This window comes from Syngnathus scovelli, chromosome 3 (assembly GCF_024217435.2).
Source record: "Syngnathus scovelli strain Florida chromosome 3, RoL_Ssco_1.2, whole genome shotgun sequence".
Taxonomy (NCBI): Eukaryota; Metazoa; Chordata; class Actinopteri; order Syngnathiformes; family Syngnathidae; genus Syngnathus; species Syngnathus scovelli.
This window is the reverse complement of record NC_090849.1, coordinates 15,200,077-15,225,669: the sequence shown is the minus strand read 5'-3', so window position 1 is coordinate 15,225,669 and position 25,593 is coordinate 15,200,077. Positions and strand designations below refer to the sequence as shown.

Here is a 25,593-nt window from a genome sequence, read left to right as displayed (position 1 = left end):
AAATGGAAAATCTGTAATGACTGTATTGATTAAAGCAGAAATCTGGTCATCTGGACGTTAATGCCCATTATTTAATACACACTCCAATATGAGATGTGTAAGTGTGTGTGTGCATATGCACAATGGATGTAAAAGGTCTACACACCCCTGTTCCAAAATATATATATGTATATTTTTTGATACAAATATTCTGACCATTTCCACAATTAATGTGACCTATAACTTATGCAACACAATTGTTTTTCTTTCTTTTTGAGAGGTAAATTTACATTTAAGTTACAGTACAACTAATTCAACACCTCAAGTTTAGAAGCTATGTGTTTGTGATACAATTGAGGTCAGGACGTAATCTGTAAAAATCAGTTGAAATAAAATAGTTGAGTGGAGGTAAAAATAAAGAACTGAGGTAATACGGTTGCAGAAGTTTGCAGAGCATCTCATAACTTGGAATGTGGCTGTGCTCAGAATGACCCAATCACATTCAGTCATGTTAAATGACAGTCAACACACACAAGCTACAATTTGCAGTGCCTTTAATTAACCCCTGATTGATTTCATGTTCTCATTGGCTTTTTCTGGCATTATTTTCTTTATAGCAGAAGCTTTAATATTTTGTGCTAATATTGGTATTTGGAACTACTGATAGTTCCCTCCACATTGACTAAAGGTGCCAGTTTGAGGCAAAAACAAAACATGATGCTGTCATCACATTAAGTATGGCGTTCTATGGTGTTGAACAATTATGTGCTCAGTTCAAATTTTCACTTAAATTTTATTTTTATACCGCCAAATTAGAGAAAAATCTAAAGGCACTTTACACATAGAGGAGATCCACTGCCACACTCATCAAAATTGTTGCAAAAACACACTTGAAATCTTTTGAGAAGGAAATGCACCATGAAGCAAGTCAAGTCAAGTCAAGTTTATTTGTACAGCCCTAAATCACAGTCTCAAAGGGCTTCACATAGCCAAAATTGACAATTATTCTCAAAGCATCCCCTGATCTTAAGCTCCCAAAGTAACATTACACTGCAGTTGAACAAAATTCCATGGCAATGAAATAAAAAATACATGACTATAGGACTTGCACTGTTATACTGTATTCATCCAAGGTGGCTTGAGCCTTTATGGTTAAAGCAATATGGAGCTGAGGCTGACAAGGGTGGGGTATTGCGCATGCGCACTGCGATTTAGCCCCTTTCTTGAGACCTGTTTTCTGGGATCTATTCCTCCAGAATTCCACCAATTTAAATGATAGTTTCAAATTGCGCCACTCGTTTTTAATTAGCGCATTAGATACCAATCTATAAAGGGCGTTCATCATCGTTCGAAGTTGTCAGACAAGAACAAATTGCCCTGGGCGTCGACTGTCTATTGAGCATCCATTCATTCTTTCACCGGCTGCTGAGCTTTTGCAGTCTTGCTAGCTAGCATTAGCCAAGAAGCAGGGGGATCACTGGAGGGATACTCAAAATGTCGGGTTACCAAGGGAAAAAGAACATTCCACGAATCACTGTGAGTATATGGTTCTTTCTAGCCATCGTTTTAAAACTCAGCGATGGTGTGCTCTTTAAACCGCTACAGAAGGCTTAGCGAATGTTAGCCGACACTTGCCACCATCAGCAGCACCAGGAATTAATATTTGCCACCCACCCTTCACCTATGTGCAACCACCATCCTTTTATTTTGGGGCGGGCTAAATTTTCCAATTTATGGTTGTGATTTTAAACCGCACTGCGTAGTGTTTGGTATATGCAGTGTTGATGTGATAGTCAATAGGAAATCTCTTTAAAGTAGGTCACACTGGCCAGCACCCATCCAAAGAGCCCAAATCGTGCAGCTGTTCCAGCCTCACTTATGGAGCAATCTCGAGTTAGAATAATGGTGAACATGCAATGTATTGTTTTGTCTTTGTATGCTTTTAACACCGCAGGCAAACCTGCAGTGCGTATACTACCTACTTGACAGCAGGTAAGCTGACAGCCCTCCCTCGCGCAGGTCCATTCAGTTCCAATTCCACGCCGATAATTATGTAACGTCAACATTTATTCTTATGAATGGTAACAGATGTTTTATGTACTGTCTTACATCTAATAGAAGAGCATTTATTTTTTTCCTGCCTGACACTTGTGCTGGCATAGGAAGTAAAACATACTTTGTGGTAAATAACGACGAGTTTGAATCAGAAATGTATGTTCCCTTAAATGCATTTTTATATTGATTTAAAAATTGTAATTATTATTGTTACTATAGTACTACATAAAAATAGAACTTTGTTGACCAGTGTAACACTTCTGAGTAATTGTCAAATTGGATAAAGTCTATGATAAAGGATGAATAAAAATGTAAACATCACTTTTTTTTCTTTTATGTTGACTCGTGGGTGTGTGGGGGTATTTTTGGAAGAGATGGAATTAAATAAATCTATTGCTTTCTCCATTTCATTTCAATTTCATTATTGTGTTGTATTGCGTTTGTACCCTACAACTGTATTACTACTGTACCATGTGAATAGTGTATTCAAAACAGCTTCACACTGAGGTTTTTGTACAGTTAGTGAATGGAGTCACTACATTCGGACACATTTTGAATTGCACAAACCAGTCTTTTTGTTGTGATTGTTGTCACAGTACGAACAATTTAATAGAGTGGCCAGGCCAATATGCAGTGACTGCTATCTGAGAGTCGGTGCAAGTGTGCAATATAATTCCCCTATTAACGTTATTAATTACTACACTTCCAGCATTATTGATATTTAGTTACATAAATGTCATGTTTTGTCATTTAGCTACACAGAGCACAAAGGCTGTCACTAAAGCCACACTCCTTCCGGACAATTCATGCTATGACAGTATCAGTAAATTACTTTTAGTTTTGATTAGCTTGACATCACGTGATTTGTGGGATTGTAGAAGAATGAACCAAAAGAAAGCCACCAGTTCACACATTTGTGTTTTTAATGATGGTTAACCCAAACAGGTTCAATCTCAACTCAAGCCCTCGCGTGTGTGTGCGTGTGCGTGTGTGCACGGGCGTGTGTGTGCGTGTGCTCTGCAATTGGCTGGAGGTCAGTCATGTACTCCAGTTCTGCAAGACAAGTCAAGTCCGATATGCTTCAGCTCAGCCATGACCCAAATGAGAGCAAGCAAGCGCTGTCAAAAATGGATTTGATGGATAGTTTATCATAATCAAATGACAACTGTCTCTAACTTGCAGAGTGACCGTCTCCTCATCAAAGGAGCAAAGATCGTAAATGATGATCAGTCCTTCATGGCTGATATCTACATGGAGGACGGAGTCATCAAGTAAGTTAGTTTTTATATGTCCCATTCACTATTTGAAACAACTGTCATAATTTTTATATACGTAGCTCACCTTTATTTCATGTTCTACTAGGCAAATAGGTGACAACCTAATTGTCCCTGGGGGAGTTAAGATCATAGAAGCTCATGGGAGAATGGTAATGCCTGGAGGCATCGACGTGCACACCCGATTCCAGATGTGTGACCGAGGCATGGTGGCAGCTGATGACTTCTACCAGGGCACCAGGGCAGCTCTGGCAGGAGGCACCACCATGATCAGTAAGTTGTCCATCAGCCAGACGTCTGTGTGTTCTAAACAAAAATGCACACATTATCATCACAGCGATATTGCAGACGTGCACGCTCCCACCCAGGCGTTTGATTACATCAAGTTCCCATACATTAGCCTTTTTTTTGTGTGTTTTCTAGTCGACCACGTGGTGCCGGAGCCTGACGTAGGCTTGGTTGCGGCTTTCAAGCAGTGGAGAGAATTGGCTGACAGCAAATCATGTTGCGACTACTCTCTCCATGTGGACCTCACCGAGTGGAGAAAAGGCACTCAGGAGGAGATGGAGACCTTAGTGAAGGAACATGGTATGAAGTCAGCATTAAATTATGACTGCTGTCTAATACCCAGCTGACAAATCTCACGATTTCCCTCATTCAGTCCTTGCATGGTGTAAAAAAAAGAAAAACATTATCACAAGGCTCTCCCATGTCTGTTTTGTAATTGTTTTTTTTGTTTGTTTTACTCTTCCCCCTTTGCTCTGGGTTCTCCCTCTTTTGCTCTCCTTTTTCCACTTGTGGCTCTCATAAGTTTTCTATCTTCAGGTGTCAACTCTTTCCTGGTCTATTTGGCCTATAAGGATGTTTTCCAACTTTCTGACTCTCAGGTACGCTTACCTCTTGCACAACATTGGTGAGGTGTTCTCTTTCCACAACGTTTGCATGTTTGACTCGTTGGATTTCTGTGTGTGACTACTGCTAATGACCTCACTGTGATATCTTAGATTTATGAGGTTTTCAGCGTCATCAGAGACCTTGGAGCCATCGCTCAAGTGCATGCAGAGAATGGTGACATTATTGCAGAGGTAAAATATTAATTAAAGTAATAATGAGTTCTCTCAAATTTGAAACATGATGTTTTTGTTCGGATAAAATAGGAGCAGAGACGCATTCTCGAGCTGGGTATAACTGGCCCGGAAGGTCATGTGCTTAGTCGCCCAGAAGAGGTGAGATGGCTTCAATTTGAAACAAAGCCGAGGGTGCCAGAAAGGAGCAACATTCTTGTGCCTGCGTGTCCTTGGCAGGTGGAGGCAGAAGCGGTCAATCGCTCCATCACCATAGCCAATCAGACCAACTGTCCAGTCTACATCACCAAAGTGATGAGCAAGAGTGCTGCAGATGTCATCGCTCTGTCCAGGAAAAAGGGTATGTCGTAAGATTTTTTTTTTTCCTAGTTCGCTGCACTTTGATTTTGCAATGATTGCTGCGGTCCGCTCTTTTAGGATCTGTGGTTTTCGGTGAGCCCATCTCGGCCAGCTTGGGCACTGACGGCACCCATTACTGGAGCAAGAATTGGGCCAAAGCTGCGAGCTATGTCACCTCGCCACCACTCAGTCCTGATCCCACCACTCCTGATTACCTCAGCTCTCTGTTGTCATGGTTGGTGTTTGGAATCAAAGTTAGCGGTCTTTTTAGATATATTTTGTGTCCGCTTATAAGAATGTGACACCTACTATATCTTAATTTACCTGCCCCAATTTACCAGTTGATGACAAACAGCTTCACTTATGTTGCTGCTCTCGTGAAGTTAAAAAAAAAAAAAAGGCACAGTCAACTCAAATACACTAGCTATCTGAACATTGTGATTGAACATTACTATGCTTTTTCATTCTGTCAAATCCAGTGGGGACCTGCAGGTGACGGGTAGCGCTCACTGCACTTTCCAGACATCCCAGCGTGCAGTAGGCAAAGATAACTTCACCCTAATTCCAGAGGGCACTAATGGCACTGAAGAGCGGATGTCCCTCATCTGGGACAAATGTGTGGTGAGGACCATTATTCACTCTGCCAAAAAACAAAAGAAAACACAAACACAACTCTGTTCTGAGGCCTTGTTTACATGATATGTTTTGTCAGGTGACTGGCAAGATGGATGAGAATCAGTTTGTGGCAGTGACCAGTACAAATGCGGCCAAGATCTTCAACCTGTTTCCTCGCAAAGGCCGCATTGCTGTGGGCTCTGATGCTGACCTTGTTCTGTGGGACCCAGATGTCACCAAGATCATCTCAGCCAAGAACCACAACTTGGTATTTGTAGAGGCTAATACAAATCGTGGGGTGTATGTTAATACATCAGTTGTTCGTTTATCTGCCTTAGAGATCTGAAGTTTGGGGGCTTGGATCAGCACCTTTTGAGGTTTTTTTTGGATGTACCGCACCTCACACTTTATAGACAGCTGGGATAGGCACAGCACTAAATGAGGATTAGTAGTTTAGAAAATTGATGGGTGGGCGTTTTAATAAAGATTGTTTTTAACTGCTGTCTCCGGCTTCCTCTCCTCCTGCTAGTCTGTAGAGTACAACATCTTTGAGGGCACAGAGGTGCGCGGAGGCCCGCTGGTGGTGATCAGCCAAGGTAAAGTCGTGCTGGAAGAAGGCAGCCTGCACACAACGGAGGGCTGTGGGCGATACATCAGCCGGAAAGCCTTTCCAGAGCACGTGTACAAGAAGATAAAGGCTCGCAGCAGGGTACGTCCTGATGGAAAGAATGCGCAAACACAGTGTTTCCCAAATTTTATTGAACATAAGCATCTTTATATATATATATATATATATATATATATTTCAAAATTTTTATGGCACACCACCAAACTATTTATGGCACCAAGCACTAGTGAATAGCAAAAAAAAATGGTGAGTAATTAATGTCACCATCTGAAAAGTTTTATACTGTAATTGTCTACAGACACCATTAAATGGCAGCCTAAGTCAAGCACTGATTTAGTTTAAATGAAATTCTTGAACTTGCTTCGACAAAGTTCCTTAGCACTACTTGTGTCTAAATTAAGCTAAATTCATTTAAACATAGTTTCTTGAAAGTAAGATGCTGCCAATGTAGCACTAATAATGCTCAGGCACGAAAATAGTCGATAGGGTTAAGTCTTTTCCATCAAATAAGCGTGAGTTGAACAAAACTGAAAATATGTGAATTTGCAAATACCAGAACATGAATATGATGGGTGTCACTGTCCAGTGCTGACATAAAAAGTAAATTTAGCATTTAAGTGTTCTGCTTGGCAATATACCAAGGTGCTGGCACTGAACAAAGATACATTAAGATATTCTATAAGAATAAATAATTTCATACCAGTGAAGTGATGTATGCTGTGGGACAGTGGTTGGGAATCACTGATCTAACATGTCAAGTGGCAGCCATCTCACTGATGAAATGATTTGAATGTTCAGCTGACAGAGTTGCGTGGAGTCCCTCGGGGTCAGTACGATGGACCGGTGTGTGAGGTGATCCTTACTCCCAAGGTCCTCTCCTCGGTGTCTGCAGTGAGGACCTCTCCTACCAAGCAGCAACAGCCACAGCAATTTATTCAGCAGCCAATGCGCAACCTCCACCAGTCAGGCTTCAGTCTCTCCGGTGAGTACGTTTTTCCTCTGTCGTCCGTCAGCACTTTTATATGTGACTGTATTGTGATTATAATAAATGTTGTCATTGTTAGGTGCCCAAGTTGATGACAATGTTCCACGCCGTAACACCCAGCGAATTGTGGCTCCCCCTGGAGGAAAAGCCAACATCACTAGCCTCGGTTAAGTTGCTTTAGAACTGCACCAAGATGCGGGGAGTCAGAGGACTCCTTGCTTGCCCTGCACTTGTCCCTGCCATCGTCACTCATCATGTTGTTTTATTTAACGTCAAGAAAAGCACTACTTAATTTTATTTAACCTAATAAGATTTAAGGGAATTGAAAGTATTGCTATAGATGTTTAAAGTTTTACCTTGTCCTCTTGGCTTTGGAACTCTAGTTAATCAGTCGCAAACCATTGGGCAATTTAAAACCAGCAGTTTTTCCTTACGCTAAACTGCTGGTGGCACAAAAACCCCAAAGTCAACTGATATTCTCAATTTTTGTTCTTGTTCAAAAGTCTATTTGCAATTACCAGTAAATTAGACTGTAAGAATATTTTTTTTCTTATTTGATATTGCTCCTCAGCTTGGTCTTCCTTTTGTGTTATAGTCATTGCACTTTCCCTTTTTGAATGCGGCTTTTGTTTGTTTTTTTAATCATATCATAGTCGTTCATTAATGCTTTGAATGCACTGAGAAAAAAGGAAAAGGTATTTTAGGGTTTCATGTTAATTTAATCTTGTATTTTGGAGGCACACAAAGTTTGAGACGCATTTTCCTCTCACCTCATCTTTGTTAATCGTTCGCCTCCTCAAACCTGATTGATGTCTGCTGAACACTTTTGAGAATACAGACACTGCAAAGTTAGAGGGGAGGTTTGCAGAGGTTTGATCTCTGCATCTGGTGCTATTTGAGCAATGCTGTAGTACATATGTGCAGTTGATGTTAACCATTCCTGCGTCCATCATCCAACAGTTGTCTTACACCCACGAGCTGAATTAGCCACTCAATGAGACACATTCGTTTTGCACCTGTACCAATCCAAATAATACACATGTATGTGAGCTTGCAATTTTTTGTGGAGTTTCTCTGTTTTTAGCTTATGTGTTAAATTAAAATAGTCTCCTGCTTGTTGTTTAATGCCGTATATTGGTAGCACACTGTATTTATGAAGGCTCTTGAAACAAATCATCTTTCAGACCTGATGGAACATTGCAACATGGACTGTTATTTATTTAGATGAACCCTCACTTGCGTGCTGATGTTTCCACCTCTCTCTGTGATAGTGTTGTGAACCAAGTACCAGATCCAAATCCAGTTGCCCTTTGTCTTACCCTTACTTACTGCCACCAATTTGAATTGGAGCCACAGCAAGTGGCCCGTAAGTTGAAGATACAGTACTACGTCTCCCCATTGCCTTGTCAAGTGTATGCCTGTAATTCCAGGCAATAATGTGAAGTGGATGACATTCTTTTTGACAAGATTCTTGATAGTGGTTATTGAGCTGTAATGTGTCCCACTTAGTGTTGTTATATTCAGTCATGTATATCTTGTAGGATACCAAGGTTTGATGGGGCACAAATCAATGGTCCTTTCTGCATCTGACCTGACCTGTGTTGACTCAGTGGAGTAAAATTTAATTAAAACATTTGTTACTGACTCCTTTTCACCCCTTCCCCATCTGTTTACTATGTATGACATTGTGCTAACCACTACTGTATATCACAATGCCTAGTTTAAATTCACCACGATCTAATTAAAAGTAATTATAGTGGCTGCACTAAATGTGTATGGTGAACTGTATTAACAGTAGATTACAAATTAACAAGCATAATCAATGGGTACAATACTCCACTTAGTACATCTGCATTGACAGTTATTGAGGTCTTCAGACTTAGCTACTTGTAAAGTATCCCTGGGCAAAAAATATATATGCCGGGATATGTGGAGGCAAGCAAAGAATAAGCTCCCTGTCGTGTTCCAGCTGTTCAACCCTTAAACTTGCAGGTAAAGTAAGCTAAACACGTGAAAATAATTATATTTTAATAAAACATCTCCATTTGGCGAGAGACAATGGCTGTTAGACAAGTACCCAGACTAGACCCAAGTAATTACAAAGTAGGGGGTTCTTAACGTCGACATCGCCGCCCACGAATAATAGCTTTGGATGAGAAATTGCTTCAGGAAGGCGTCGCAAAACTGATCCCTCTTGGGGAGCAGACCTGCATGAGTCATCAGCGGCGCATCATCGAACAAGTGGGCAAATATATTGAGATGCTGGAATGGTATGCAACTCGTAATAATATATCATTTACTGAGGTATTTTTCACTCCGGTATTGGTTCGCCTACTCTTTCTAATGGGAACAGTTTGGATTCTTTCTGCTCCAATGTGATTTTGCTTCAGTGTGCAAAAAAAGTGCTTGAATCATGACATAAACCTTATTGGACAAATTTGATATGTTCCAGAGCAGATTTGGTGTGTCAGACATCAGTGAACAGACATTTCCTTCAAAACCTTGTTGAAAAATAATTTACAATTTTACTTTTCCTCTTTTTTTGTGACTTGGCAAATACCAGATGTCCAATACGTATGTCCGTAGTTTATTTGACCAGTGTCTTTACACAGAGTGAACTTCCAATCCTCAACTCATGGTTGCATTTGATCCCGCGTTGAACTGGTGAGTGTTTAATCGGAAAATGGCAACCCTGCTCTGTAGTCTACATCTGACTCATGCAGAGTTTCAAATCAAATCAGATTGCATATTGCATGCTCATGCGTATAGGAAATCATGTACCAGGACACAGGTATTTACTGTAGGGGTTCATAGTCATGATCCCTATTCAGAGGACAATAGCGAGAGGTGAGAATTAGGTCAGCGGTATCATCTACGGTTTTATAGCTGCTGCTAGTGCCTCCCATAATGGCATCTGTGCAGAGATGGCGTGATTTAAGGGGTCACAGATGTGCCAGCCAATGACAAGCACCCTGGCAGCTCCCCTGTGTGACAAAGCTGTCGGCTGCGCTGCAAATTTAACGCGTGCAAGGTGAGAGCGGCGAGATGATACTAACGGTATCGCACTCATCAAGAAAGCACCTTGGAGGAAATCAATCAAGCGTGCTGGCAGAGATCCGCTCGCCCTTTGGACACACTGCAGTTACTATGACCCATCGCAGTAGTAAACATCACCATACATGGATCATCTGACAAAAGGCAACAAGTTGTATATGTGGATGACATATGTATGGATGAGAAGAGCCTGAGATAGGAATGTCTGAGACTGTACATGATTTATCTTAACATCCAAATCTGGTGGTTTTTTTAAGAGGCTTGCGGGCTGGTCAGGATTGAGGTCAGCAACCACAAGGTCAGTAAAATTCCATGAGTATATTAAGACTTCCATCTGGCAAATGCACCCAAGGAGGTGCATCAATTTGTGGGAATATGCGGAGAGATGAATGGACTTCAACTTTGGATAGGTTCATAAACTAAAGTCCACTAATATCACCATGAAAAACCTTCTGGGCAAATACAAATTTATTGTCATGTGACCTGAAAATACACAAGGTTTCTTTTGGAAAACGTTTGAGATAACTGTAGCACCACTCACCAGCATTTATCATGCAAGAAAAAATACATTTTAATATTCTTCAGTAATTTACTGTATAATATGTAAACAAGATACTTGACACAAAACAAAGATTTATTTGGTGAACATCTTTGCCTCCTCCTGCAAGACCATCTTCCCCCAACTGTGAGGTTTTATTGATCTAGAGTTCATCCCATATTGTGGAAGCTTAAAAAGGCTACAACGCTGGCTCAACTCAATAAACATGCTCTCATTTGAGAAAACGGTGGTTATACTGGCTCCCCTTTATCCGACAAGGATAAGTGATGGATTTTAATGGTGGGAAGTTTTCCGACTGGAGGCGGGTGGGTGCACATTTCCTCTTGCGGGGGTCTCTCACCACTGGGGACGCAGCAGCAGGTCCGCTGGAAGCTTTTACTGCAGAGTTTGGCCACTTTTCTGCTTTTGTCTGCTGCTCCGGTTCCCCCGGTGGGACCGTCGGAAAAAACGCTCCACTCCCGGCTGTCCCGAGAGGACGGAGTCCTGGACAGATCAGCGGGAGAGGAGGGGCTGAGGCGACCGGACGCCCCCCTGTCAGCAAGATTCAAAGTCAGGGGCTGGTTGTGGACGTGCATTTGACTCTGGCCCGCAGCCAGATGATGATGATGATGTTGACGATGATGCTGTCTCGGACTGGCTCTCAGACAGTGAGCTCCCATTAAACTCTGGAAGGCCTTTTTAAACTCCTGGTTGGAGCATGGGTAGATGATGGGGTTGATGCAGCTGTTGAAGTAGCCCAACCAGAAGGTGATCTTGAAGACTGTGTCTGGTGGTCTGTAAGCAGGGAATATGGAACCTGTCGGGATGCATGAAAAGCAAAGATCAGCAAAGAGACTAATGTAGGGTCAGACTGCACTTTTTATTCAATAAGCAATTGCTCCCTTAAATATACCCATCAGTAATACACTTTTGGGTATTTTCCATTTTTGTCAATCACAGGGCACATACTGACAACCATTTACTTTTCAGCAATTTTATGTGGATCATGTTATTAAATGATGTCAAGTGCTATAACTAAAATATTCATATTGGTCAATCTTATAGCCAGTCATGATGTAGTACTTTAGTGGCATTAGATTGTATTTTTTAAATAGTTTTATTGAATCTACACTCGGGAATTTTGTTCATTAAAAAACACTGAATATGAGAATATAAGGCTCGTGTGCATTTAGGGATTTTTCAGTCAGTTTATTTGTCAATGATATGTCCAGGACATTGGGGAAAAGCTGCCATGTGCGAAGCTTTATTGGCCGGGCTGCTGCAGATGTCAAACACAGCCTTTGAAAAATGAGATTGCAATACAGAGATAGATGGAAAGACGGTGTGAAGAGCGCTTGGGAGCAAATCATTTTGTGCCTCACAGTACAGTTCCATCATTTTATCCCCAGGTGTGCTAAACAAACAAAAAAAGCAACTCGCTTATTGCCTATACCCTCGGTAGTTTCATGTTTGACTTGAAGCATCACTGCCTTGTCAAAATGTGGGCAACCGCTTGTCAAGACTCGAGCGTCACTTGTGCAATCTAATATCTCAGATAATGCCTTCACCTTCGTGGCGAGCTTAGACCTATTATTTGGAGAAAACAACAACTAGTGACTGACAATTCTGTTGAAAAAACATGCTAAACATCTTTCTACACAAACTACCAAGATTGTTTGCTGCGCAATATCAGCAAGTGTGCCGACTCGATTCAATGCAAATTCCTTTTTATACTTCCTGTTTACACCTACTGAGTGCGGTTTCTTTAATTCTCCAAGAAACACACCCCCACAATCACCCAAATGACTGGAGTGTAATAAACCTCTATTCTTAGTCTGGACAAGCCATAACCCCCCACTGCATAATGTTTGCACTATATGCAGAGATATCAATTGTAGTGAATAAATAACTTGAATAATTAAGTGACGTTGAAAAATTCCTGCAGCACGCCTGATGATATCTCAGTGGTTGACTACTCTTAAGTGGTGTACTGGAAAAGATCAACAGAGCATAGCACAAATAAAGATTTCTCCACCGACAATCCTCCCAAAACAAAATGTCTGTCATTGTACCAAGACTGACCTGAAAGAAGCAGCAAGACTGCTGGAAAATACAATGCGGCTGTTGTAAAAAAAAAATAAGGTGGGCAAGTTGTTAGTTTATTCCGAAACTACAATGCAGTTGCAAATTACCTTGTCATTTCTTTTGTGATGAATGACTGAGAGCGGCGATTCTGCCTCTGTGCCATGGGAGATCATCAGGTGTGCCTTACGAAATTATCCAATTTTACTTAATTGGTCCGAATTCAATTCCTGTGAGTCAGATCTGTGTCCAACCAAAGCAGGCCCAGATCACCCTAAGTAAATTTGTGGGTAAATAAAGACCAGCTAATGGACATTTCAGAGTGTGCTGTAGCTTTTTTGGGGTGATGTGCTGTGATATTTTTGTAACGTCTACGTATCTTGTCTCACTATAGGATGGGAAACGTAACAAGTTGCTCTTCTAAATGTCTGATATCAACACAAAGCTTAAAGTCGCTTTTTAATTGGCTATTGTTCTAGTTCACGCCACAATTAGCTAGTTTGTGGCTTGTCAGAACTATCTGGTGACCAATTAAAATATTAACGTACTTGTGATTGTACACAGGTACATTTACCATAGTTGTAACGACAATTTTTTGAGTAAATCGTGTTGACCCCCTCACATACACACACACATACACGCTTTTAGAGACTACTGTATGTGTGTTCGTAGAGCCCAATGTGGAAACGGCTTGATTCCTTTTTGGTGGGACAGTGTCTGTTTCTCTCCTGTCACTTGATTGGTCACATCTCATGAGACGTGACCTTTCAGGTGTTAGGGAACCATCTTCACCCGTGTACTGTGATTAGTCTGAGTGAATCCAGATGCATCCTATTTCCTGCACACTCACACTTGTCAGGATAATTGGCTATTGTCTCCGTTCATATTTGCTGAGTATTGACAGTGTCTGACATCTGTTTGCAGGTAATATTCTTTGTCGGCATGTTCATTCATTTAGTCATCTTCCAAACTGCTTATCCTCACGAGGGTCGCGGGTGTGCTGGAGCCTATCCCAGCAGTCTCGGGACACACCCTGAGCTGGTCGTCAGCCAATCGCAGGGCACATATAGACAAACAACCTTTTACGCTCACAATCACACCCACGGACAATTTGGAGTGGCTACCATGCATGATTTTTTTAGATTGTGAGAGGAAACCAGAGGACCTGGAAGAAAAACCACGTAGGCACGTGGAGAACATGCAAACTCCACACAGAAAGACCAGAGCCAGAATCTAACCCTGCACCTCAGAACTATGAAGCGGACGTACTAACTAATGCGTCACCACGCCTCCCTACAGGTATGCTGAGTTTTTATTTATAAAATAAACCTATAGCCCTCCATTCCCCATGGCGTGAAGTGGACAAATTAAAAACAACATAACCTGTGGCGGTCCATAAGTGTCTTTAAAAGTAATGGCGGCTTGCTGTGTCTTCTATCTGAAAAATTATAGAGATTCCAAGGCAACCCATAAATCAACAGGATATCTAATTATTTTCTCCAACCACCACATTAGGTATGATCACTCAATCTGAGGTTAAATGCAAACGCTGTATTTTTGAGGAGGGGACTGGGTGAGAATATCTGAGAAATATTAATTCAACAATTTTAATATTGTTCTGGTAGAACTCCACTTGATCATATTGAATGATGTTATTTTTATTTATTTTTTTGCTTTCTTGTAAGTAAATGAGGTGGCGAAAAAACAACCTGTCATTATGATGCAGTGCAGTTGTTCGCCACTGCAACCGCCAACGACACTAATAAATACATTGTTAAATAATATATCTCCTACAAGGCAGGGTGCAATTGTGCAGGAACTCAGGACTTTACAGTTGTAAAGAAACTCTGCAAAGAAATGGACTTGGTAAGCAGACAAAAGGTGATATATTTTTTTAAAAAGTTCAAACATAACTGCAAAAGCAAAGCATGTTTCCTAAAACCTCCTTAGTCTTTCGAAGGTATGTAACAGCATGGGTCAATCATCATGTTGCTTCACTAAGTATAAATGAAGTTTTTCTTTCATACTCACTGATGGGGAGGACGAGGAAGAAAGGCAGCCAGCACAGGACAAAGCAGCCCACGACGATTCCCAGGGTCTTGGCCGCTTTCTTCTCTCTCGAAAACTTTAGCAATCGCAGGGCAAAATGTGTGCGGCTGCGAAGGGACTCGTCGTCACTTACAGTTGTGTTGCCTCGATGAATCCTGAGTATGACAAACTCCGAATCCGACTTCTCGGTCTTGTGACCCTCCTTCAGGCCCTGGCTCTCTCTGTGAGCCACCACGTACACCCTGCAGTACATGGCTAGGATGATGATCAAGGGGAGGTAGAAGGAGCCCACAGCGGAGAAGAGAGCGTAGGCCGGCTCCTCCGTGATCTTGCAGATGGAGTCGTCATCCGGTGCCGGCTCTTTCCAGCCAAACAGCGGTCCGATGGATATGACGACTGACAGCACCCACAGCAGCATGACGGCCAGCAGGGCCCTGCGCTTTGTCATGATGGCTGGATGACGCAGCGGGTAACTGACCCCAATGTAGCGATCCACGGAAATCACGCACAGGCTCATGATTGAGGCTGTGCAGCAGAGTACATCAACAGCTGCCCAAACATTACAAAAGACCCGTCCAAACACCCAGCGGCCCAGGATTTCAAATATGGCAGAGAAGGGCAGGACGGTAGAACTCAGCAGCAGGTCCGCCACGGCGAGATTAACGATGAAATAATGAGTCACTGTACGCAGATGTCGGTGGCAAACCACTGAGAGAATAACTAGGATGTTCCCAACGACTCCAAAGACGATGAAGACGCCCAGCACCAAGCCCAGAACGACAGCCTTGACCACACTGAACTCTGGGGTCAACACGTGGCTGCAGTTGGAGCAGTTTTGTGTCAGAGGAGCCGCTGTCATTTTGTGCAGCACGGCACCATCTGCGCCCGTACCACGATGATGCCGAAATGAGTTTGTTTGCAGTTTGTCAGGCTTTTGGTTTAGATTTCACCGCAGGTGGAGGGGGACGAGTAGTCAGCCTTGACAATACACAGTGTGAAAGATGGCGCGTTCCATCGACCCATTATGTCGCGACCACATGACGCGTGCAGCAACACAGATAGAGCAGCGTAATAATGTGATGAGTGTAATTAATGCCTTAAAAATTTTCATGCTCCACATTAAAAATCAGTTAAGAAGGCATGCTGCTTTGTATATGTTCTGAAAAATCCTCTGTGTACTCCAAGCTCAGTATGCACTCATCTAAATATTTTGCATGAACTCCAAAAAGTTCATGGACGAATGGTGTCAGAATTTGGAATGAAGCCGCCGTCGGATGGGTGACTTTCAGCGACACCGTTTTGTATGCTTGCCAAAGGCTCTTTGTTGTTGTGGTCACTGTACAGTTTCAGACTGATAAAATGGAGTTGGAGTTTGGTTGACGGTTCAATTCCCCAAAGTTCTGCGATGTGTCTTTGTGGTTGCTGCCGGATGGGGTAGTAAACGGCGCTCCAGTGCAAAAAAGGGATTGTAGTCAGTTTAGAGCTTTTCTTTGATTCAGTACAGTCAGTTTTCACATCCGTGGTTAGGGATTCAGTCCAAAGACAAAATCTGAGTCCATGACACAATTGTAGGTGGGTGCAGTCATGTTCCAGATTGCTGCTCTTGATTGCTGGACTAATTGCAGTGTGAACACAGCAGGCATGGTGCTGCAGTTGTAGCATCCAGAACCTTTGAAAGAAAATAGGAAATTAAAACTTGCATCCATCACAATACAAAAGCAGCTGACCTTGTTTACGTTTTTTTTTTTTACATTTAATTGTATGTTTACATTGTTTGCCAATCCTTCATGGCTATGTGGGAGAGACAATGTTTAAGCCTGGCAGGTCAACATGACCACAACAACTTCTTTATGTTCACATGGACAAAACATGACCCAAGGTTGCGGATGAAGGAGACCCTTGCTTAAATTGCTTACCAGTTTCACTTTTTCCCTCCTTCTTCTCCTGTTAATCTGTCAAACATCCCACAAATAATATGGACCAGAACAAAAAAATTTAAAAATGAGAGAGATACAGCAATTAGAAATAAGATCAGGCCCACACAAATTTTAAACACTGGTGTAGTCAAATCAATTGTGATGGTTTAAATCTGATGAAATCATGTAATCTCCTCTCCTCTCCTCTCCTCTCCTCTCCTCTCCTCTCCTCTCCTCTCCTCTCCTCTCCTCTCCTCTCCTCTCCTCTCCTCTCCTCTCCTCTCCTCTCCTCTCCTCTCCTCTCCTCTCCTCTCCTCGCCTTGTCTCGCCCCTCCCCTCCCTTCCCCTCCTTCCCTCTCCTCACCTCTTCTCACCCCACCCCACCCCTCCCCTCCACTCCCCTCCCTTCCCCTCCTTTCCTCTCCTCTCCTCTCCCCTTTCGTCACACTATTATCCGCTGACATTTTGCCGCAAGTCTCTGCTCAGCACTGCACAGAAGGCTCTTTGGAGTGTTTGATGGACTCCGCGTCGCTGATAAGTTGTGCAGTGTGCTCGCCTCATTGAAGGTGTGGCATAGCTCGCATCCAGAGGTCATTGGGAGCCAGCAGCTCAGCGCCTTTTCCACCCACACTATTTGAAAGATGCATATGCCTGCTGAGATGTGTATTGCCTTCGAGGAGACTGCAAAAGTAATATGTAAATGTTTGTCCACGGAGCCATTTCAGAAGAAAGTTTTACTGTCATCATTTTTGGACCGTATGCATATTAGAATAAAATTACATCAGCGCTGGCTGCAATAAATTTGTTTGGATTGTATTCATGCAAGGCATGGCATTCTTTTACCAAATCGAAGGAAATTATTTGGACATAACAGTGCATAAATACAACCAAGACTGCTTTTGTGGGAGTGCTCAATTTATTAATGTGAGCCCATTTCTTCAGGGATAAGATTCAAAATGAGCCTCTTTCATCCAGTTTGATCTTTCAGGGAGGACTGGATGCAAGTTCATTATATTGAGCCATGATGAAAAGACCTGTTGATTTCACCAGCCCTAAATGTGCTTGAAGATGAGATGACCAATGTACTACTCTTGATATTTGTTTCTTTTTGGCCAATCATGCTCCACAGATAGCCGTCTGTGCTTATGTGATCAAAGGTTCTCCCTTTTAGAAGCTCACAATATGATGGAAAGAGAATTAGGAATTTAGCGGACACACATGGAGCCGTAATGAACAGGGACTGAAATTCACAATAATAGCAAGGACATTTTGAGACATATGGTCACTCCATGGCTGCAGTTATTTTTAAGTGGAAGCGTAAACATCCACTCTGGCTCAGTTGCAATCTCCACCTCCTCACGCAAGCAGGGGCCACTGCGCGCCTCCTGACAGACACTCGCTTTAGAGTCCTCCTTAGAAATGACAGAACAAGTAACTCAAGGCCAAGGCACTGAGCCATAAAGTGCATTTTTAGAATTAAAAATCGTTTCCAATGAGAATCACTTCATGTCACTTCGTTAACGCAAACATATAGGACTTTCAAGAAAACAAAACAGGATCTGTGCCCCACTTTAACTACATTATAAACACTCAGAGGACAAACTCATAGGTACACTTGTGCATTTTAATAAGAGCCATGTTGTAGGTTATAACAGCAATAAGTAATTCTGCCTTGACAAAAAAATAATGCTCAGTTTGGATTGATACTAATACATTTGACCCTATCTTTTAATAGACTATGATAATCATATTAGCAATGTCACAGGTAGACAAATAGTGAAAACAATGCAACCGTGAATGCCAATTTGTATGATGCTTGCAGCTCAAACCACATCCAGGCGGCTTGCATAAATACTAGGAGCTGCAGTAAAATACGTTTTTAATGCACATATGTGTGTACATATTCATATACACGTATTGGCGTTGATTTAGATGCAGTTCATTGTTCCTTAATGTCCAATTTGTGATACAGAGCTTACAGCAGCCGTGAAAGCAGCTATTTGCGGATTATTCAATTATGCAAGATATCGCCCTCAACGACAGTTTTTCTACTTTCTTTTCATCCTTTTTTATATCTATGAAATAATTGAATAACCCAGACTCACCCGTGTCTTGTTGGTGTTTTAACATCTCCCGCAAAGTCTTGGCCACATCTGCGCCCACGGAGTCTCCTCATGCGCTAAAAGCCGCGGATCAAGTGCACCCACTGCGAAGAAAGCTTCACGAGTGAGTCGATTCACTGAGCGTCTTTCACGTGTTCCCCGGCACAACAAATGACAATGAGCGCCTAATGACTCTCCCCTCCTCCAGTCAACTTGATCAGTGTTCCCCATCACCAGCCAGTCGGTCAGTCAACTACATCCTTGCATAGTGCGCGCCCACCCCCCATGCCCCGATCTATTCCCCTATCGTTCCACACTTCATGTGCGTCATCCCAACCTATTACTCTATCCCCCAAAGTGACTACCCATTGAGGAATATTCCATCAACGTTCAGTCTATCACCTTCACCGAGAAGAACCTCAATGAAAAATGTTATAAGACTTTTAGAAGCCTCTCATGACTGAACTTGATAAGGGCACTTACGCTCAGTGTACCTTTATACAAATCTGTGTTCAAAAATTAATTCAAATGTTCACATCGATATAATAATATTAATCTTGTTCATTTTCACCTGGTATGCACGAGTTGGAAATAATTTAAAGCCAGCTAATCAATTTACTGTCTGTAGCTTACTTCTCAACTGCCTGCAGGTACAACAAATGGGCAATTGCCATTCATCTGCATGGTGCCAATTCATAAAGGGTGTTATATGTATTATTCAGTGGGCATAGAGCGCTCTCTCTCTCTCTCTCTCTCTCTCTCTCTCTCTCTCTCTCTGTAAAGGTTTGATGGAGAGAGGAATCTAAAACAATCACATTCATTGTTAATTAATTTGGGCGTGAAATTCATTTTATCAGGAGACTTCTATTTATTTCTATTAAGAGGACCTTTTTGTTGTGAAACATTCTTCTAAACATTTCATTTGACTTAACATAGTCAGGGCAAACTTTATCATTTGAAAGCACAACTTATTGACTATACTGCCAACTAGTAACACATTCAAAGCAATGGGATTTGAATTTTGTTTTGCAGGGACGTTATTCCGCAAGAACTATTAGATGAAACTCAAGATAAATCCTTATATTACATTTGCATATATGTAAATGCAAGATAAATGAAAAGAGAAACAAATGACACTTTTAAAATCCATAACCTGAAGCAAGACGATTTATTTCAAGAGCAATCGACTCTCAGGCTTTCCATTGCGAAATGGGGTATTATGGTGTCACAGACATCAAGTCTAACATTTATGCAAATTAGGTCTCGTGATAGTGCATGCATGATTGTTTTGCATGCACACACCCAAGCTGCCCGACTGTGTACTACAGTAGCAGATCAGTTGGTGTGAAATAGCAACTCAACTAACATTTAATCACAAGACAAGGCGGAGGAATATGTATGAGCGTTGAAACTATTGGAAAAATAATGATCCCCCTAAATTATTTTGAATTCTCATTTCATGGACGACCGTCACAGTAGCTGACTCTTTGCGTCTTGCGAGGGTTTATCATGCTATCTCAGGCCTGTTGAAAAAGCAATTACCTGTATGAGCCGGCCCTGAGGTTGGGTGGGCTGATGACTTTCGAAAGATACCCAAATCAATATCTCTGCACCGGAGGAAACACTCCCCATCATGGAGGCAACGACCTGAGCCAAGCATTCAAACTGATGTTGGCATTTACAGTGACATTCCGCTTAATTGCATCAATTAATCAGATTTCCTATTTTAAAGACTAATGAACATGCGGGGATTTGTTTGTCATGTGCAGGGCAAAATGCACAGAAAAGTGTGCAATCATGTGTAAGTTTTGGTGCAGTCATATTCGAGAAGCCACTACTCCTCGGGGGTGTGACATTTTTTATAGCGCACTCTGACATTGTGAAATAAAGGTTCTGGGCTACGTCATCTGGTTTATGAAGCTCCCGGTATCCTGACAGCTGTCCACCTACACTCGCATGCTACCACTCCGAGCCCGGCACCTGAAATAGAGACGGCCAAACCTGAGTCATATCTTAGTTAAGGTGGATTGAGAAGAAATAACAATGGAAATATAGCTGCAACCAATCTAAATAATTAATGAAACGACATCCAGGTTAATTTGCATTTTTATGTATCGAGCATGACAACAGCCTCATCAGCCGCATCACAAATATTTCTAAATTGCCTTTTGTTCAAAACGGGAAATTCTCTTTGCGAGTTCACATTCAAGCCGCATAGGCATTCCTTGTAATGTTCAATGAAGGAGCATATTTGTCAAATGATTTATCTGCTCTGTACGTTGCTCTGCCAACCGAAGAATGAAGAAATTATCCTGTAAAATCAGCAGCACCTGCATGTGTGCCTCCCACACACCACATTCGATCACTTCTGACTTGTAGTGCCTTTAAAAATAAGAATGTGAGGACATTGGGATTTTTCAGGATGCTCAAGTGCTATAACAGTGCAGGCTTTTGTTGGGCTCCAATCATTGAAGCTTTGGCAATTGCTGTAATGAAGGCGGACCTCATTATCTCTGCAGACAGTACTCCGCTCCGAACAGGACTTTAATTATGGCTTAAATGCTGTTCTCCTACTGCGTGGTGTCACCCAAAGGATGTTGTCATCTTACGGGTCTCACACACACACGCACACACATGCACGGACACACACACACACACATGCACGGACACACACGCACACATTAAAATGGCTGTGTGTGCTCAGCTGTGCCAGTAGCAGAGATGCGCTAACATGACAACATACTTTGCACCCCTCTGACCAGGGATGACTTATCTAGCACCCGATTAATTAATCACATCTCCAGATGGCACTCCAGCAGTGTTGTTACGCCAGGTACACCACGCTTACAGGCCAGTGGTTCCCAATGAAGCACAAACCAAGAACTTCAAGATTCTAAGAGAATGCTGCTGTCGATATCTGGACAGGATATAAACCCAACACAAGAAGCTGTATTTACAGGAAGATCTTTAAACAAGTTATTTTGAATATTTCAGATTCCAGATATAGATTTAATGTCATGACAACAAGCGCGTACTCCCGGCTGTATTGGATTTCAATTATTTTACGCAGGCAGTCGTAATGTTTTGTCACACATTTGTCTTGCAAAGTATCAGATACATTTAGAGCAATGTCTCCGTGAAAGCTGGTTGACATAAGTGATCTAAAATCCAGGAATTGGATTTACAAATGAAGTGACAGGACGGATAAAGATGGAATTGGCACACACAAAGGAGGGTGTGCCAGTGATGCAGCAGCGTTTAGAGAAACTACTTGCATTGCATGTGTGGTTGTGTTTAAGGAGCAGATCCAATCAAATAAAGGAACTCTGTCATGTAAAAAAAAAAAAAAAAAAACAATTTGTGAGGCTTATTGATTATCTTTTAGAGCTGTGGGTGGATTTACACTCTGAATTTAACAATGAATAGAAACAAAGACTATATATACTGTAAAGTCCTGCACATGATTCATACTCGATGTAGTACCTGCTGCACCATGGGGATTTGAAACATAAATGGACGATTTTATGGCTTACACTCCCCTTGAGAGTGCAGTGTGAAAATGGCAAATCTCTTTCTTTATAACCGTGTTTACAGTCTTGTTTATAGCTGTTTGCAGACCTTCTTCAACCGACAAATTTGATTTGTCAATGTTTGTATTTTTCAATGATGAGGTCGTTTGACCCGAGCCCTTTGACCCCACTGAGGCCATCCTGGCAAAGTTTGTTCAGGGAAAAAGCAAACAGCCCCTTTCATCTTCACACATTTCAGGATGTCGTTTGTCTGAGACCATTTGCAAATGCTCAAATGCCTCCACATGAGGAATAGTGGAGCTCTGCAAGTGTGGTAATGGCCAAGGTCATCCAGCATCATCATGATCACTCAAGACTCACTGTGAGCAGTGCGGCGCTTAGAGAGTTTGTTATTGATGCCGCAAGCATTTCTAATACAAATATGCATTTGGTGTCTTATCACTGCTGAGGAAATAGTGGTGGCCTCTGGGTTATTTACAAACTGTGGACATTCATCACTGATTGTAGACCTGCCTGAGATCTTGGATCATAATGATGGCCCCTGTGGGGCCAGGCCGCAGTCGGAATTCTGCCTACAGGAGAGTCTATATTTGTCTACGTGACAGACCAATTTTCTAACACGAGCAGGGCAAAGGTGGGGTGTGGGAAGCAGGGTCAATGCTACACCAACCACAACAGCTTGAATTATTCAGAGCTTTAATCATTAGAGAAGAATTGTGCAAATGTTATTTCTACTGTATTTTGAGATACTAGACAATAGCCAAAGGCTATTTTAGGCAAAATAATAACAGATTTAATTTATTGACTTTCACCATTATAAACAGCTTTTTCATGGAATATACTTAAAAAGATGAGCAAACTTTAAAATTAAAAATCATTGGCATTTACATCATCATTGATCCTACAATATTTGCAGGTACGTTCTTTGAAACCGTGTTCTGACAAAATCTCTGGGTATCATCAGCTGTCATGTGATGAATTTGCAAACCCATAGCCTGGACAGAAACGTTATCTTGTAAGACTGAACCCATTGTGATAACAAAGCTGACCAGAGAGCGGAAATGAGCACGCACAAAAATAAACCCTCACACTGTCTGCAACACATTGCGGTCGCCGGCGTTATTACTGCTAAACACTCAACAGCGCACTCAAGCGGTTGAGTTTGAACAGTTTGCCTTGTAGAATGTAGAATATTATATTTTCATAGAAATCTATATTTGTTCACGGGGACTTAGATATGTTTCATTTTTAATTATAACTAATTAATTTTTAGGTATGTAAAATATATTATAATATTTGTAATGCTGCAATGCAAATAACATTGACAAGGCAATGCATTGTGCGCATGCGTACTAGTCTAAAAACACGGAAGTTCCGCGAGAGAAGACGAAGGCCACTTAATCCCATTTTTACGTCTTCTTTGGGCTTTCTTTTGTTATTTTTGCGGCCTGCTCGTCTTCCGCATAATGATAATCGTTTTGTCAATGTCTTTGTAGCGAGTAGCCTGCACTGTTAAGCAAGCTGTCCATAGCAAACCAAAGATGCCAGCTCGTAGCGTTGTGAACGGCGCTCCTGCCAGTAAAGTCAAGTACTCCAGATTAGCCACTCATGACGACGAGTACATTGATTTACAGGTAAAACGGACAAGATAGTACATTTTTAGTATTTAATATTATTGCGTTTCGTTATTTCGAAGTGTCCCTGCTGCCATGATTTTTATGCACCCTTTGCCAGTCTTGTTTCCGCCATGCTAACAAGTATAACGTGATTTAAAGGTCTTTATATTAAAACAAACAAAAAAAAACCTCTTCTTATTCGGTCAGAAAACAGTTAGCAGTTTCCAGCTTTAGATGGAAATGTCGGTAACTGCCTGCAATATGCATTTCCAGGTCAATTTAAGTGGCCGTTCTCTTAACTTTTCATTTTAATGTCCAATTGTTCAGTGTGTATGTGTGTGTGTGTGTGTGTATATATATATATATATATATATATATATATATATATATATATATATATATATATATAAACACTACAACACAAATATTAGTTTTCACTGCTGTTAAAAAAAAATGTTCCAAATTACTTTAAATGTAGCCTGTAACACATAAGATATTTATTTTAGTTCTGAGAAAAACTACTTATTATGCATTCACATTATAAGTATGTAAAATGTAATTGATTCAATGTTTTGCTTGTGTTTCAGTTCAAAAGAAGTCCACCCAAAGTCCCGTACAAAGCCATAGCACTCGCCGCAGTCCTCTTCTTAATCGGCTCTCTGTTAATTGTCATCGGTTCTCTTCTCCTGGCTGGATATTTTGGAGTGACCGTGAGTCAGAGTTTTCACAGTGCACTTGACAACTTTTGAAATTGCATTTGTCGCTCAGTCTAAAAGGTTTTCTTTCCTCTTTCAGCACTCCGAAAGCACCATTCCAGTCCTGGTCATAGGAGTCCTGGTTTTTCTCCCTGGAATTTACCACCTGCGAATAGCTTATTATGCATCCAAAGGATACCCAGGATACTCCTATGATGATATCCCAGACTTTGACGACTAAATGCTTTGTTTCTTGAAGCTTAAGGAAGTCCTCAAATTTCCAACATGCATCCCTCAGCGAAGGATGTCATTTTAGTACATTGATTGTCTTTTTTCCTCAACCTGAGTGTTCATATTGTTCCCTTGATGATATAAAGCAAATATAGTCTAATTATAATTGTTTTGTTTCTCAGTAAATAAATACAGCTGCAATTTCTGATCTGTTCTTGATTCATTTAATTCATGTAGCAGCCTTTCATTATGTGGCCCACCTTATGCAAAAATATTGACATCAAATATGTTAGTTTTTTCCATGCCACAAAATGTTTGAGTAGACAATGGAGCAGAATAATGTAAAAATAAAAACGCATTTGCTGTTGGCTGTAAAATGTTTAATACAAGTTATAATATCTATAATTGTGTCACACAAGCATCTACTTTCATGTTTAATTTCTATGGCATAGATTTTTTTTTTTTGTACCAGTGTTTACTGTAGTCACTACTGCACTGACATGGGTAAGTGACATTTCAAGGAACAAATTAGCATTGGAGGGAAGGAAATAATTACTACTTTACATCAGTAGATTTTTCAGGTTATCTATTTCATCATTTATTTTTCTTTACAAAATTTTAAAATATATATCAGCAATTTCCACTCCTTTGTCAAAATAGTCTCCCCCCCAATCTCTGTGGATAAGAAAGTGACGTGAAAAAGATGTAAATAAAGAGAGATCAAGTCAACCATGGTGGAAATTTTGATTGCCTGATTGGAACATAGGAACAGCAAAAAAATTTAAACCAGGAAGCAACAGGTTGTGTCTTATTTAAAATA

The 25,593-nt window shown here is 41.3% G+C and overlaps 3 protein-coding genes across 3 annotated transcripts; 2 read left to right on the top strand and 1 right to left on the bottom strand.

The window, feature by feature from the left end:
• Positions 1-1,170: 1,170 nt before the first annotated feature.
• LOC125993702 (dihydropyrimidinase-related protein 2) lies at positions 1,171-8,604 on the top strand. Its single transcript, XM_049762514.2, has 14 exons — positions 1,171-1,515; positions 3,217-3,305; positions 3,397-3,581; positions 3,732-3,896; positions 4,134-4,195; positions 4,313-4,393; positions 4,466-4,534; positions 4,613-4,733; positions 4,811-4,967; positions 5,212-5,353; positions 5,445-5,615; positions 5,877-6,056; positions 6,774-6,957; positions 7,040-8,604. Exons 1-14 carry the CDS (start codon positions 1,474-1,476, stop codon positions 7,129-7,131), a joined length of 1,740 nt encoding a protein of 579 aa, XP_049618471.1. The 5' UTR covers positions 1,171-1,473; the 3' UTR covers positions 7,132-8,604.
• A 1,860-nt stretch (positions 8,605-10,464) lies between these two features.
• On the bottom strand, positions 10,465-18,956 carry adra1aa (adrenoceptor alpha 1Aa). Its single transcript, XM_049762515.1, has 3 exons — positions 18,705-18,956; positions 14,666-16,352; positions 10,465-11,369 (listed from the first exon to the last, which is right to left on the bottom strand). Exons 2-3 carry the CDS (start codon positions 15,540-15,542, stop codon positions 10,804-10,806), a joined length of 1,443 nt encoding a protein of 480 aa, XP_049618472.1. The 5' UTR covers positions 15,543-16,352; positions 18,705-18,956; the 3' UTR covers positions 10,465-10,803.
• A 4,610-nt stretch (positions 18,957-23,566) lies between these two features.
• Positions 23,567-24,981, top strand: tmem230b (transmembrane protein 230b). Its single transcript, XM_049763864.1, has 3 exons — positions 23,567-23,865; positions 24,435-24,557; positions 24,643-24,981. Exons 1-3 carry the CDS (start codon positions 23,773-23,775, stop codon positions 24,781-24,783), a joined length of 357 nt encoding a protein of 118 aa, XP_049619821.1. The 5' UTR covers positions 23,567-23,772; the 3' UTR covers positions 24,784-24,981.
• Positions 24,982-25,593: the final 612 nt, after the last annotated feature.

Coding starts and splice junctions, on each gene's coding strand:
- LOC125993702 (XM_049762514.2), top strand. CDS start 1,474: ATGTCGGGTTACCAAGGGAAAAAGAACATTCCACGAATCACT. Junction 3,306..3,396: donor ATGGAGGACGGAGTCATCAA/GTAAGTTAGTTT, acceptor ATGTTCTACTAG/GCAAATAGGTGACAACCTAA. Junction 3,897..4,133: donor GACCTTAGTGAAGGAACATG/GTATGAAGTCAG, acceptor TTCTATCTTCAG/GTGTCAACTCTTTCCTGGTC.
- adra1aa (XM_049762515.1), bottom strand. CDS start 15,542: ATGACAGCGGCTCCTCTGACACAAAACTGCTCCAACTGCAGCCACGTG. Junction 11,370..14,665: donor CTTCCTCGTCCTCCCCATCA/GTGAGTATGAAA, acceptor GCATCCCGACAG/GTTCCATATTCCCTGCTTAC.
- tmem230b (XM_049763864.1), top strand. CDS start 23,773: ATGCCAGCTCGTAGCGTTGTGAACGGCGCTCCTGCCAGTAAAGTCAAG. Junction 23,866..24,434: donor ACGAGTACATTGATTTACAG/GTAAAACGGACA, acceptor CTTGTGTTTCAG/TTCAAAAGAAGTCCACCCAA. Junction 24,558..24,642: donor CTGGATATTTTGGAGTGACC/GTGAGTCAGAGT, acceptor TTCCTCTTTCAG/CACTCCGAAAGCACCATTCC.